At 31.6% G+C, this 15,653-nt stretch overlaps 1 protein-coding gene across 1 annotated transcript; it reads right to left on the minus strand.

Annotated features, from left to right (window-relative positions):
* Positions 1-2,291: 2,291 nt before the first annotated feature.
* On the minus strand, positions 2,292-13,985 carry LOC143921615 (mitochondrial glutamate carrier 1-like). The gene is made up of 8 exons (XM_077444968.1): positions 13,957-13,985; positions 4,753-4,887; positions 4,124-4,273; positions 3,931-4,049; positions 2,840-3,032; positions 2,598-2,735; positions 2,388-2,518; positions 2,292-2,308 (listed from the first exon to the last, which is right to left on the minus strand). The coding sequence occupies exons 1-8, from the start codon at positions 13,983-13,985 to the stop codon at positions 2,292-2,294; spliced, it is 912 nt and encodes a 303-aa protein (XP_077301094.1).
* Positions 13,986-15,653: the final 1,668 nt, after the last annotated feature.

Genomic DNA, 15,653 nt, shown 5'->3' on the forward strand with positions numbered 1-15,653 from the left:
AAAACTATTATCACACTAGATCTATACTGGAATTGACATTAATTCTTTAATCTATCTAAACAAACTGGAGGGATCCAACATTTTATATCGGAGCACACATATTATGTTAATAGCAAATAATAGATGCAAAAATATCAATAATGGAATGACGACGAGGATCTTCAACCATTTTGCAATAATATTTTTTGTTAATATAAAATGAACATTTGAATGAAAAAGTTGCAGTATATCTTACAGGTCTGTTACCGAGAGTTGGCGCGTTCTCATACACACGCACATGCGCGCGAAAAAGTCAAAGCATCTTTTTATTATTAAATGCAGTATGACAGCATGCTCGGCATCTATTCAAAGACACCAGACAAGAGCATTTGTTCGCGCCAACTCTCGGTAACAAACTTATACATTAGGTTACTAATTACATTTAATATAATATAAAAAACCAATTTTGAATTGAAACATATATGTAATTTATAGTAGATGAATCTGAAAAAAAAAAGAATTTAATATCTTTTTCTATTTAGCTGTGCAATATGAACAATATTTATTGAAATAAAATTGCATTTGAATCATAATATTATTGTAAAAAATCTACACATATTTAATAATAAAAAATTATAATATATATATGATATGTATACAGATAAATTTAACGATTGAAAAAATTCTATAAATTATAAACCTCAAAACAAATTAAATCGAAAATGAGTAAAATATCTATTAAACAGTGTTGTCAGAATACTAGCTTGGTTCTTTTGATCGAATTAAGCTACATACAATAAAAGGTAACGATATTTCTTTTAAGACAATATCAAGACTATACTAACAATAAGCTTACAATTATTATTGTCTTATACACCTGGATTCATACTGGTGTTAATATAATAGCAACATGACATTACTGAAAAGAGAGCTTTTATATTTAAAACAACACATTTTACATTAAAGCATTTGCACAGCGACAAAAATATATGTAACAATACATTGTCATAAATAAAGAGTCTTTATTTTAACGTTCCATATAAAATGAATATCACACAGTTAAACTTATAAAAGAAAAATAGAATTTGTTAAAATAAAAACAATCGTTTTGTCAAAGGAATGATATCGATATAAAATATAAATGTAGAATAAATTTAAGTTCAAAATGGGGAAAATGTGTATACATTACAAATATTATACCACACTTTACAAAAAAGAATAAATTCTCGCAGCCAAAATTTCTCAAAAACTATACAAGTTAATAAATAAATTAAACTTTCTTTCAAATTAAAAATGTTAAAACGTTTCTTAAGCGCTAATTTAATATCCGATTATGGCTGAAAGCAAATTTTGGATACCTTACTTGCTAGCATATTGCTAAATATCAATTTTTATCATATTTTCGTACAACTAACAATTATGTATATAACTTTTCAATCCAATACAGAAATGCTGACTATATTAAGAGCTAATTTGAAATATGATAGCAACAAATACAAAGTTTCTTAATTGACATGTACAATTAATTCAAAATAATAATTTTAAAAATTCAAAGGGTGTATAAATATAATTTAAAAAATTCAAAGTATATATATACATTATTCAAGTCCAAATACATATTCCGAACTGAATAATAAAATAAATATAATATGTTAAAAACACACATATGTATGTATTTCCATTACCATTCAGTTTTTAATTTACAACTGAGTATATTTGAGTTATATTGTCGTCTAATAAAATGATTTTATAAATAGCCAAGTACAATATGCATTGATGTTTGTATTATGATTAATGTACACACATTAATGTAAAATACAGTACAAAAAAAAAACTCTAAAGAGTACAACTTATCCTAGCCATATAAGAAATATTTACCATACAATATAAATTAACGCAAACATATCATAAGGACAATTAGTACCACATTTATTAATAATTATTTGAATGAATGATTTGGAAAGATAAAATGCCAAATAATGCGAAAAATATGCACATACACCAGAAAACTGTAGATTGGAAGTTCAAAAGCAATTCAAAACATTATATATTCGGCAGCTCTTCTAGTCTTTATGTAAATAATATCTCATTTCATACATACATATTTTACGTATTAGCAAACTAAGTTTACACATTTCTCAGTTGATCACCAATGATAAACATAAATAATAATATTTTAATCAAATAATTGTATAAAAATTAACATAATGATATTAATAATATAAAGTAGGTAAATTTCTAAAAGTATTTGACTATTTGGAACACAAGTCAATTGGTAGTTGCTCAGTATGTCATTTTCAATTAGCTCTTGCTTAAACGACTCCGAGACCTAAAATAAAATAAAAACAACTCAAAGTACTTCATAGTACGAGTTTGAAATTAAAAATAAATTTACTGAGTAAAAATACTTGATAAAAGTGCTTCGGCCACGCCTAAGAAGTAAACAGTTTGAGCAATTCCGAACAATGGCGCTATAACCATCATCCGACAAGCACCGCCTTTGAAAAATGCTCGTGGACCTTCTTCTTTCATAGTTTTTCTGCAATTTAATAATATATAATATATGTATTTTGATAAATAAATCCATGTAAAATTTAAATATTGAATTGGAAGCTTACATAGCGCAATCAGCAAATCCTTTGTACGGATTAGTTTGAGCACGTTTGAGATCTTGAAGCCTCGTCTTTATAACATCCAAAGGATTGACCGACAACGCTGCCATAGAACCAGCAGCACATCCAGAAAGGAAGGACCACCTTAATTACAAAAAAAAAAGATGATAAAAATTCGCACTGAGACAACAATCATGTATGAAATGTATGAATGAATATGGAATGACGGGTGTAATAAATCAAAATACCAAAAGACGGCCTCACTAGCTCCGGAACTGGCTCGCGGACCGAGATCGTTCAGCGTGGCGAACAGTGGAAAGTAGACTACGCTAAATGAGACATCCCTGGCGCCCGTGGCTCCGATTCCTCGGTAGAGTCCAGCGATTCCTTCCTTTTGCACCAGACGTCGAGCGATCGTCATTGCCGATTCGTGCTTGGATCCTGACCCCCCAAAACTTGTTAATGTTAATTTTTCAAAGAACAAACGGCAATAAAAGTACAGCGGTGAAATCAAGTACACTTGCATCCGTACAGATACACGCACACACACATGCAGCCACGTACAGACATACAGTACATGATTGGACAAAACTGTACATGCTTAAAATAGCATAAATATTAAACATAATCACAGCAAATCATTGGGTGGTAAATTCAAATCAGCGATTTACAAATAATCAAAATGAATTTTATACACACTACATACATAGAAAATTTATTTCATTTATTTCACTGATTTAAATTAAGCCTTGAGTATTTTTATAAACAAAAAAAAAAACAGGGTTTGGTGCAAACGATAGACAAGCGCCAGATAGACTGAATCACAGATTAAACGCAATTCTCGACTTCACGTATGATAGATTGCACATCAGATGACGAGTAACCATTCGATGTGCACAGATGCAATTATTAAAATTGAGTTGGATCTTTCTGGCGAGTTTAATAAGGCAAAATTCGGAACTAAAGTATCAGAAGCACAGAACGTATACAGGGTAGGTATGTCGGGACTTCGGGTAGATTTCGCTTAGTGTAAGTGCGAGCAGTGCGCACGCATAAGGTACACGTGTCATTAATCTGTGGTTCAGTCTGTCTGACGCTTGTCGATCGTTTGCACCGCATCGAAAAAAACAATGACATAGTTCATTAGCAAATAAAGTCATTAGTTTTTGTCATCACTCAACACATTGTGGCGTCAATGCCATAAAAAATCATTGAATTTATTTAGAAAAAATTTGATATCTTAATTTCATACATTTATGAAAAAATTAGTCAAAAAAAAAAACCAAAAAAATGAATACATTATGAAAGAAAAAGTTGATGGATAAATATTCAGACATACCGGCGATTCTACCAGCATCTTGCAATTGAATCTTAAGCAACTCCATAGGAGTGGTGACAATGATTTGGAACATTCCAGCTAATCCACCGGCCAGCATTTGTCTCGGTACTGGCAACTTTCTAAACAAACCAACAACAAAATGTAAACATACCTCCACAACAATAATCTATGAAATTTAATATTCTCAAATTACCCGTCTTTAGTTTGGAGATGATGTCTGAAAAAGTCGTTGGCGGCCAATTTGATAGCTTTCTCAGGTGTTATGAGTAGAATGTTTACGGCGGAGCCGCGGTACATTCCAAAATAGCCCTCAGCTCGATAAGTTTTCTTAAAACAATCCAACCTGAAAGGTAAACATCGAATTATTTTCACGTTTCTATATAAATAAAGATTTTTATACCGAGTTCAGAAATATCAGATTTCAATACAAAATATATTGATTGCTTTTCAAAACACGGACACATGTCTATCTGTGACGTGATTGATATTTTGGAATCGTTCCAATACAGATGAACTGTACCCGTCAACGTTGATGTTCTTTTTAAATCGACAGATTAGATCATCATCACCGTGGGTTGATTTTTGGACATTTTCCATTTAAAAAATATAATTATTACAGACGATCACATAATGAGCCACAGCGATGAAAGAAAGTCGATATTGCTGCCAAAAAATAAAAAAATAGCGATATTGCCAAGTCAATCATGGTAACAATGCGTGCATTGAAATTTTAGCTGATATAAGGCCAATATTCTAGAAGGCTTAGTGATGCCGCATATACTTAAATATATAATTAAATTGTGTAATTATAATTTAACTCACATGGAGGAGTACATCTTTTCCCCTTTTGGTCCTACAGTTTGATTTTGTAGCCGGGTTTTAACTAAATCCAGTGGAAAAACGCATGACACGCCAATAATTCCGGCAATTCCTCCATTGATGATTTTGGGGAGGAGTCTGGAGTAAAAAAGAATAAAATAATTAAAGGGAACATATTTGAAACAATATAAGAATGATATAAATAATCTTTGTTGAAATCAATAATTAATTTTAGTTATTTTAAAAAAATATTGAGACGCATCAGAAAATGTTATTTCAGTAATATCTAATATATAATTTCGAAAGACACTTTGTATGTATGTAAGGTTTAATGTATGTATGTATGTATGTAAGGTTTGGGTGGTAGAATCCGTGACGTTAAATTCAATAAAAAAAAACAAATAAATTTAATAAAATGTTTACTATTAGATTAGCCATGTTTAAGCGGTTTATATTACAAATACCGAGAGAAGCCAGGTAAAACCAATAGTATAAAACAGTAGTATATTAAGTTCAAATACATTTCTGTACAAAATACAAAATAAATAGAATAGTGTTAACTACACCGCCGAGTAAGTGCAATCGGATTAGGCCGAGTAGCATCCCAGAGACTGTGTAACCGTTATAATTGGTTTCAAGGATTATCTCCAGACTAAGTGCAAGTAGGCTAAACAATGGCCACCAAATTGGCCGCTATTGGTCCCTTCTCAGAAGTGACCGATAGCGTGGGACTGAGTGTCGTGGGAATACATATCCGGGTGCATGCCTAAACAATAGGGAAGTAACCGGACGTCGAAGATGCCCTGAGCGACCTATCCGTTATAAGGCGGTACTTAGGCGATATCAAGACATTCTGGACGGAGCACTGGCAGTGCGTGTATCTTCTTAATCACCAATAAATGCTGTGAAACGACTTTGGCCTTTTACTTGGATCCTCCACCCACCCTTACGCAACAATAGGTAGAATTATATTACTTCATGAATTGCTTTGGCCAAAAATCTTGAAACAAATGAATGAATATAATTTTCAACAAATCGAAATGGAAAATACGTACGTACATATGTATTATACATATATATTTATATAAAGAAACCCACTCCAAATATTATATTACATATTACAAATTAATATTAATATGGATATGAAGTATAAATTAAAATATGAAATTTACCACGCCTTCATATATGTACTCTGGTTACATAACAAATTCACCTAATGGAAAATGAATACTTGGTGCCAGACCATATTATTATAGGCATTGAAAAAAAAATCAATGAAATATTGATTTACCCGGAAGGCGAACTATCTGTCAAAGAACAGAGATTCATAACCTTTCATCATGGAAAAAAATATTATGCAAAAAAAATAAAATTATAATTCATACACAATTTGCAATTGTAACGTAACGCTTGAGTTACTTTTTGTAGACTTATCTTTCGCAACTCACTTCGATGTTGAAAATAAATTCTTTGACCAAAAATATCACAGTAGAATGTATATTGTGGATCGAGAGTCAACATGTTTTTGTGTACAGACATAATTTAAATCGTATTTTGAGCGCCTCGTCAATTCACAGTACGTGATCATAAACGAACACTAAATGATTAAATTTGTGATCTATTTGTGTAGACACTTATCGATGAGCGTTTACAGAACGATCAGGTCGAAGTGAAGAATTGAAGGCCGCCACCATCGTTAAAGATTCGAATTGTAAATGAGCCGCAGATTTCAGAATAGATTACACGAATGAAGAAAATAGAAAAGATAAATACCAGAGTAATGATTTTAGAAAAAGAACCAAGGAAGCAGAGAGAAAAGAGCCTCAGAAACGCATTAAAAAGATCTACATATATATGTATAGATTATTTAAGAGTATTACATGGAATGAAGGCCAAATAAAGATTAAGTTTTGTTAGAATTTAATTCAAATACATTTAGTAGAAAAATAATAAAGAATTTGATATTTGGCGCATTAAAAAAAATGAAAAAATGTCATTGTTCCAATTATGAATTGGGCCTATAGGTTAAAAAAGAAACTTTTAAATACATATATTGATAACCATTTTTGCCCCCCCCCCCCCTTCTTGTTATATTCGTTGAGTTATAAAATTTTCTAAGATGTCCTCTTAGCTTACGATAACGAATTGATCTTGATTTTAAAAAATCAAGTATTTACATATTAGATATTCAAACACAAAATATACATTTACGTATAGAAAGCATTGTCTGAAATGCAACTTCCTTGAAATGAACTTAAGTTACTATAAAATATGATATTTTGTGGAAAACTGATGCACCCGGGGCATCAATACCCCTGTTCCCCCCCCCCCCCTACCTTATAACGTCACTGTAACTTAATATTATATTATTTATTTAGCTATTTAAAAAAATGTTTATAACCACGGAAAAGCTTCAAAACGTGGGAAAATGACTGGAAACCACCTGTTTCAATATTAAATATGTAAAAAATAAAGTTCAATGACTACAGTACATGTGTAATCAAATCATATATAAATAAAATTTGATTATATATGTATAATCAAATCAACCAAATATACATAGTATAAGATCTTGAGCTATAGATCTCGCGAAAAATAATAAACGTTCCCTAACGTGGAGGGACACTTTGAAAGTTTTGGGGGGAGGAGTGGGGGGGGGGCAGTATTTGTTACAAACACATACTTAAACTAGGGGTCTACCTCACAGGTCGGAATGTGAAATTACCGAGAACGCAAATATCGGAAGGCAAAGATGGAAAATCGAAAGATCTTAAGTCGAAAGATCAAAAAAAAGGGTGCATGGTAAACGGTACATACTCACTTAGTTTGCGCGAGCAGGATACAACAGGAACAAGAGGAAAAGCCATTTCACATTCCGACCCGTCACAAAGGCCGTTAAACTAGTAATGTAAGTTTTTCTCAAAATAGATAATAAACAAGTCAAAAAAATGCCACTGAGCAATGATACTTAGTAATAGAATAGATGAGATGGCTAAGGATGTAGAAACAGAACTTATCGAAAAGTTGAGAGTAAGAAAATTCTCAGTGCAGATGGATGAATCAACTATAAGAGGCTGTATTGATTGCTTATGATGGCTGTATTAATAGCTGACGAACTTCATTTATTTTTAGAATTGGATGAGCTACATATATCCTTATGATAGGTGGGGGGGGCATGAAGATTTTTGAAGCGTTATAGTGCAATGCTGTGTTGCGCTGTGCAATTTGCACAGCTTTAGGATGGAGTGCATTTGGACGAATGAATGCTGTTTTCATTATTACTAATTAAATAAAAAAATGCCACTATGCCTGAAGAAAAAGATTTTCGATCATTGCGTCTTGCCAGTGATGACGTATGGATGTGCTAGAATGGTACCCGAGAGAATGCAAAGGGGTAAAAGGAAGACCACAGGGAAGATGGGTAGACGAAATAAGAAAAATGTGTGGAGTGAGATACGAGATAAGAGTTACGCAAAACAGAGAGGGGAAGCGTATTGGAGAGGCCTTTATCCAGCAATGGATGGTGAGCGGCCGTAAATGATGATGATGAAAGTGGGGCGTGGAATAAAAAAGGTTGGGAAACACTAGTTTAATTCGCTGCTTAATAAAATATACTCTTAAAAAATTGATAACACATCCTGCATAAACAACGGGCAAACATTGTTTTCACTAATTTGTAAGTTATGTACATATATCAGCCGGCCATTCGTACGAAACACCAAGGGCAGATCAATCACATTTGTTGACGAGATGGCACATTAAACGAGTATGCGGAACAGTTACTTTATTGTCATTTTTTGTCACATCAAATTGGTACAACTACATATGTATAATGCTTAGTATATATATAAAGACGCTAATCTGTGTGTGTGTAATAACTAGTCACCGGACCCAGAAGGTGCCGCGTATTGTTCAAAGGTTGTAAATGCAGTGTTAAAGGTTTGCCGAACCTTTTTTTACAAAGGATTTACAACAATGGAACAATGGATATCACTGTGACTATCCAGTGTCTAGTAATAACGCTTGCCGAACATAATGAATAAATCGATAAAAAGCCTAAACTTTGTATAAATTCATTCGTCGAGACTTGCCGCGGTATCAAACCGGTAAGCTCGCAATCGAACACAAATATCCTCTTATAGGTATATCTGAGTTCGGCGAGCAAACCATTTACGCCATGGTCGAATATTTAAATATTCTTTTTTTTAAGACATTAATTGAAATATTTTCCTTCTTGCCATATAAAAATACGTAATTATAATAATTTTATTTGGCGAGGTTTTGAACCATTTTTTTTTGTTTTCATATTAAGCAATTAAATATATATATTTAATTGAAATTGAAATTTGAAATTAATTAATATTTTAACGATATTTGAAAAATAAAATCAATTCCAGATCATGGGATCGAACCTACGCCCGCACGACCAAAGCACTATACGCAAACTAATCGACTAAAATTCGAACAGAGAGTGCTCTAAATAACTTTAATCTTCAATAATTCATAATATTCAAGGTTGCGAGGTCAATGACCGGGGTTTGTTTATACATAATTGTGGGTATTGGGTTTTGTAAATTAAACATACATAGCTCCATAATTTTTTTTGCTTACGTCGCGCGATGTAAACATACGTACTTTTCATATTATCTGATTCCGATTTCGACTTCGATGTTGACTTCGGGATTTATAATTTTATTATTTTTATTGCACAATTTAATTGGCATAACCGATTATAAATTATTACTATTCATATTGTAACTTTATTTTAAATCATGTATCAATCCGAAAACACCCGTTGAAATTTCGGTAATTTGGATTATTAGTCACATTGCGATCACCCAAAAATCAATCGCAACCATGAAAATCGCGAATACGGAATATTTGGCACTCGAGTTCTCGTTAGTATGATGGACTTTTCGGCTGCCAGATGTTCCGTTATATAGATTTTAGTGACTTTTGGGCGATCAACATTTGTGATTTTACTCACTAGCGCTGACCGCGTTCTGCGCAAGTCAAGCGTACAGTGCACACAAAGCAAAGCCGTGCTCAACTAATACGATTTTTTAGCTCGCAATTTTACCGATTTAAAATTCAGCACACTTAAAATTAACCCTTTTAAACGAAAGAAAAATAGTGTGGTCAGAGCACTATCCCAATAAACAGGTTTCAATAGAAAATACTCAATATAAAATAGTATTAACAGTGGGAAAAAATTCGTAAAATATGAAAATGCGTACTTTTGAATTTTGATTTGAACTGTACGACTACTTAAAGAGATTTGAAAGCTGAAAAGTACTACAAATGACTGATAAAATACCCGACTATAGATTCCAATATTCATTTTGAACAGAAAATTGACAGATTTTGAGACATCGACCGAACAACACCAAGATATAGAAAAATCGCGCGATTTAAAAAAACACATATATCTCCGAATCTCGAGCCAATCAACATTTTTTATTACCAGATTCGTATTCACTGGGCATAGATCTTGAACATTGAACGCCAAGATGCTACATAAAGTCCAATGCACTCAAAGAAGTATGGAACGCTGTATGCATGGCATAACGAGGAAATATAGGAAATGGAATACGTGGGTGAAAAGTATGATTAGAGTAGTGGATGGAGTGAAGAGATTGAAATGGCAATCAGCGGGCCACGTGGCTAGAAGAATGGACGAAAGGTGGACAAAAGAAGTGCTAGAATGGTACCCGAGAGAATGCAAAAGGGTAAAAGAAATACCACAAGGAAGATGGGTAGACGAAATAAGAAAAATGTGTGGAGTGAGATGGATAAGAGTTGCGCAAAACAGAGAGGGGAAGCGTATTGGAGAGGCTTATAAGAGAAATTATAAGAAAAGTCATATCTCGTCTCTGAACTATTTTGCGTGTCGAACAGTGTAATCACCGAACCGAAATTTCATCGGGCATAAAACTAGTCAAATTATATTTTCGAAACAACACGCATACGCCATTGGGTCGCATTATCCAAAATGAAAATAATTAAAACGCAGTTTCTGAGGTGGCTTTGAAAGGTTCAATGTTGACGATAGGGCGAGTTCGCGTGTCGCGACTTCATATCGGAAGTATATGCTAAATTGGTCGAAAGGTCAACTGGGTTTACTAAATTATACTGTTAAGAAAATGCGTGAGAAATTTATTTAATATAGCTACATATGTATATATGTATTTCTGAGTGTCTGGCGAATTCGCTGAACTGCACACTCGTATCTCATTTTAGAATAATTAATCAAAACTAATTGTGAACTGTCACATTGCATAGCGAAGCTATCGTATCGTATTCAGGTGATATAGGCCGTGTTATACAATCAGTGATGCTCAAATGAATGCATCATTACGCCGATGCACTGTTACATGAATGAAAAGTGAATAAGAAGAAGCTAGTAAAAATAATGCATTTCATTGTCTATGAACCGATGAAAAGCAATATAATGTTTGAAAGTGTTTTTAATGATATTTGTTCAGTGTGATTTCTAAATTTAGCCCTGTGTATTACTAAGGCTTCTTGAGTTCAATTATATAAAAACACTATCTTGATTGAATCGTCTTTTTTTTTTACTTAACTTGGTAACAATAAATGCAGTTTTGTTATCATGCGAAAATTCGAACTCGAGATATTGACTGGCTCGAGCTCAGAATCGATCACTGATCCGTTTTAATGATCTAGGAAAAAATGTGTGTGTCAGTGCATTTTGGGGATTTTTTGAACATCGTTCGTCATATTAGTATCGGTTACTGAAATTCTTATCGATACGTTAATTTTTTTGAAATTTTTAAGTTGACCGGAAATGGGCACCTATGGTGTCCTCTTTTTTTGAGTTTTTAAATTCAATTATCTCCCTAACCGCTGACCGAATCAGACTAAATCTCTTTTACATGTAATAGAAATTATATGTAAATTTTATAACTTCAACCGGAAGTAGTACTTTTTTCTAGAGAATGGAGGTTTTTTTTATGTTTTTTCGGAAACCTATTCGTTTATTGAACTGAAATTTTATATTTAGAAGTATAAGCGTAATACCAAGTTATATATACAATTTAGTAATCATCCGTCAACAGGAAGTGGTAGTTTACTCTTCTTCGATTTTTCTTCCACTATTTTTTTCGACCCCTTAGACATTTGTGCTCTTCACGAGAAAATTCAAGCATAATTCTTGAATCAATGTGATGAAAATAAAAAAAAACTAAATTGAATAAATCGGAGTGGGATTTTTTCCTCTTAGAAAAGTCAAAAATGTTGTGACCACACGATTTTTCCACACCTCTGAACGTATCAATCTGAAAATTTATATTTGTATTCTTTATATACTAACTTAGAGCCGATTAGGTTTTGGTCAGAATTCGTAAACCGGAAGTAGTATTTTTTTTTAAAACAATAATTTATTATTTTATTGACCTTTTAATTTTTTTTTATTTTCTTGATATTTAATGTGTATTTATAGTGATTTTAAGTAATAAAAAAATTTGAACAAAATCCGACAACCGGAAGTAGAACTTTTGTCTTGTGTAAATTTCCCTACATTTATGCTCAATTTGTATCGAAATTGATCTCATGGCCGGTATGTGTAAACGTGTATGTATGTTTAATTATCGAATTTTGTTTTGTAACCTTCTTATATTCCTCAAATACATAGATAAACGCTGGTCACATCCAAATTTTTTTATTATATTTTGCTGAAGGTAAAAATGAGAAATAAAAAATTCTTTGAATATCAAATTCTTGCTTTGTTTCCTGTAATATTTATATTTTATGTAAATGTTAATGATTAAAATATTTTCATTGTATTATTATGTGTGTTCGACACATAATAACTTTAGTGGAGAGTCAAGAAGTACATTAAATAATCCAAAAGTTGACTATCACAATGGTACTCTCAGTAATTGAATGAATAATAACTGGAATGTAACACAATGCAATTAATAATTGATTGGTGTGATTTAACATATCATGTATGTAAATTGAAGCCAAATATTAAGCGAATTAGTCTATAAATAATAATTAATGAGATTGTTAAACTGGAATTTCGCTGAGTAGTGAATACTGTTTTGGCTTATAATCAAAGATGCTATTTACGACCCAACCGCAGAGACACTTTCATAAATTAAAGGTTAATATTTCTGGCATGCATTTAATAAAAGTAAACTATTTCAGTAGCAAGAATATGCAGTTGGTCAAAGAAATATAAATCGTGATGGAAAAAAAATAACAACACAAATAATAAATAACTGTTTCAATATAATAATCTTAGAAATGTCAAATGAAGTGTAGTTCAAATCAAAACGCGATACTTAGACTGTAATCAATTTCATGGAACAACCGTACGATAAGAATGCCGGAGAACTCAAATCTTCATTGTTAATATATTGACTACACACAGATAACATACAAAAAAGCTTGTTAAATTGACTTAATACATAGATCTGAATCGTAAATGTAGATATATATCAATAGTGATAAATGTGTTGTCTTTACAGATCAGTTTGCGATTGAATGTCAATATATCACCTTTTATTTATCACAAGAGGTCGAATTGAGTAATTTTTACATGTAGTAAATTCATGAATTAGAATGAAACGAAAAAAATTATATTTATGTATTGGTTACCGAATATATATATATATATATATATATATATATATATATATATATATATATATATATATATATATATATATATATATATATATATTAATTTATAGAGACATCTCACATGTTTTGTATTTAATTTGTTGCACTTCTATTAAAAATAATAAAAAGAGCAATAATAACCAATTGATTTTCCATGAAATAATTCAAGAACAAAAAAGAATATTTTGCAGCCAAGATATTTTAATTTCAAAACTTTTGAAATATATACGACAAGATTGATATAAAAAATTGCACATTTCGTATGTTCTACTTTTTCTTCAACTAAACCTCTCTATATACATGCAAAATATTGTTTTGACTTATTTACAGTGTAATGTATACAATACATATGCATAATCATGATATAAAAAAGCACGTGTAAAATATGGATTAAAATAAATTATGTAATGTAATACAAAACCATTTTAATTTAATTCACATGTAACATGAGATTAGTGATTGGAATATTTTCAACGAAATCGATAGTTACAAATGATTTCGTCGAGAGCAATTATAGCGCTATGACTACTAAATTAGAATAATTTTGTGTAAACTTACGAAAATTGCTGTTGATTGTTGGTCGCCATCTCTTCGGAGTCGTCGAAAAATATTTACCCTATAAAAAAATATATATCAATCAAATCAATTATGTATTCACCATCTCGGCGAGACGTGTTTTTTTAGTTGAGGAAAAAAAAAGAAGGAAAATGTAAATGAGGAAATCAATCGATTTCATGAGTGAAGGTATCAAGAGGTTTATTCTTGTTCGAGAGAAGAAAATAGTTGGTCTCATTAGTCATTCTGTCAATCATCGATATTCACATTCATTCAGGTGTAAATTTTTAACAATCAAACGAACAAACCACACCAAGCGACGGCCGCCGGCAAACTGTTTCGACAGACTGACAGTCAATACAATATTTCTTAATATATTATTTGGCCCTAACGCTTAATATTGGATCCTATAAATTGACACTACTTTATCGAAATGGTTCGGTGATTATTAGTCAAATGTGAACCGGTCGCTCTAGATCGGTCACACGTGATCACTCGTCACACTAAAACTGGTCACGAGAAAACTGGTCACACTCAAAAATTCGACCAATTTTTAATTTTGACCAGTTTTTTCGTGACTAATTTTCGGGTGTGGCCAGTTTTAGTGTGACGGGTGATCACGTGTGACCGATTTAAATATGACTAGAAGTCCGTTTACCATCGAAATATATGGTAAATGGATTATTTCGCACAAATGATAATCTTTGCCATGAAAATCGCGAATACGCATTATCTGGCACTCGAGTTCGCGTGTGTATATCTCGAAGGATGGAATTTTCGGGTTCCAGATTTTCCGTGATCAAGACCAGTTTGTGCGGATTAATCACCGAAACGAAACATACATTGTGCGTTAGATTTTGATTTCGAAAGTTTATAACGAGATTTTAAATTGGATAAATAAAATAATAATTACAAAGTACATAGTCATCAAATGGTCAATAAAAATGAAAATGAAAAAAATTATACGACGGCGTCGTGTTTGCAATCATTCTTTTACTTTTCCTTTCTTATTTTTTTCCCGTTTTCTTGCGAATCAGATATAATTATAAAAAAGTTACCATAGAATATTTCAATTGTGATGTACATAATGTATAAACAATTGATAAATAACACACATTATATACATATGTAGTCTCATATATTGAAGCATTTATTTTCATGCCAAATGAATTTAATAGTTTCATAAATAGATAAAATTGCATTCGATTATACATAAATGCAATTAATTATCCCTGAACTTAAAATGTATAGATTAAGAATTAAGACAGCAACAACGATTTATTGATAAATTCGACATATTTATTTTCATTTAGAATTAACACGTTTTATCCTATATGAAATTTTAGCAATATGTGGGCACATCGATTGGACATCAAAACATTTGTGCTTTTAAATAACAAAACAAAATGGCATTTACATAACACATTTAGATAATAAATGATGTAACTCCAACAGAGGATCATAGAATGTTAGTATGAGGGACAAATTACTCTCAGTGTAAGATTTTTTGTAGAATGCTACAAATAGTGTGGATTTTAAATTCTTTATCTAGACTTTTAAATCGTTTTGAAGTGAGTTAAATGACTGGAAAAATATTTCGAGCGCGTTTGTTTCGATTTGAATAATATTTGTACATAAAAATATTACATATGTATATGCTAAAAATAATCACATAATTTCCAAAAAATATACTTTAAATT

The sequence above is a fragment of the Arctopsyche grandis genome, chromosome 13 (assembly GCF_051622035.1).
Source record: "Arctopsyche grandis isolate Sample6627 chromosome 13, ASM5162203v2, whole genome shotgun sequence".
Taxonomy (NCBI): Eukaryota; Metazoa; Arthropoda; class Insecta; order Trichoptera; family Hydropsychidae; genus Arctopsyche; species Arctopsyche grandis.

Coding starts and splice junctions, on each gene's coding strand:
- LOC143921615 (XM_077444968.1), bottom strand. CDS start 13,985: ATGGCGACCAACAATCAACAGCAATTTTC. Junction 4,888..13,956: donor AACAATCAACAGCAATTTTC/GTAAGTTTACAC, acceptor TTTTTACTCCAG/ACTCCTCCCCAAAATCATCA. Junction 3,033..3,930: donor AGATGCTGGTAGAATCGCCG/GTATGTCTGAAT, acceptor TTGGGGGGTCAG/GATCCAAGCACGAATCGGCA.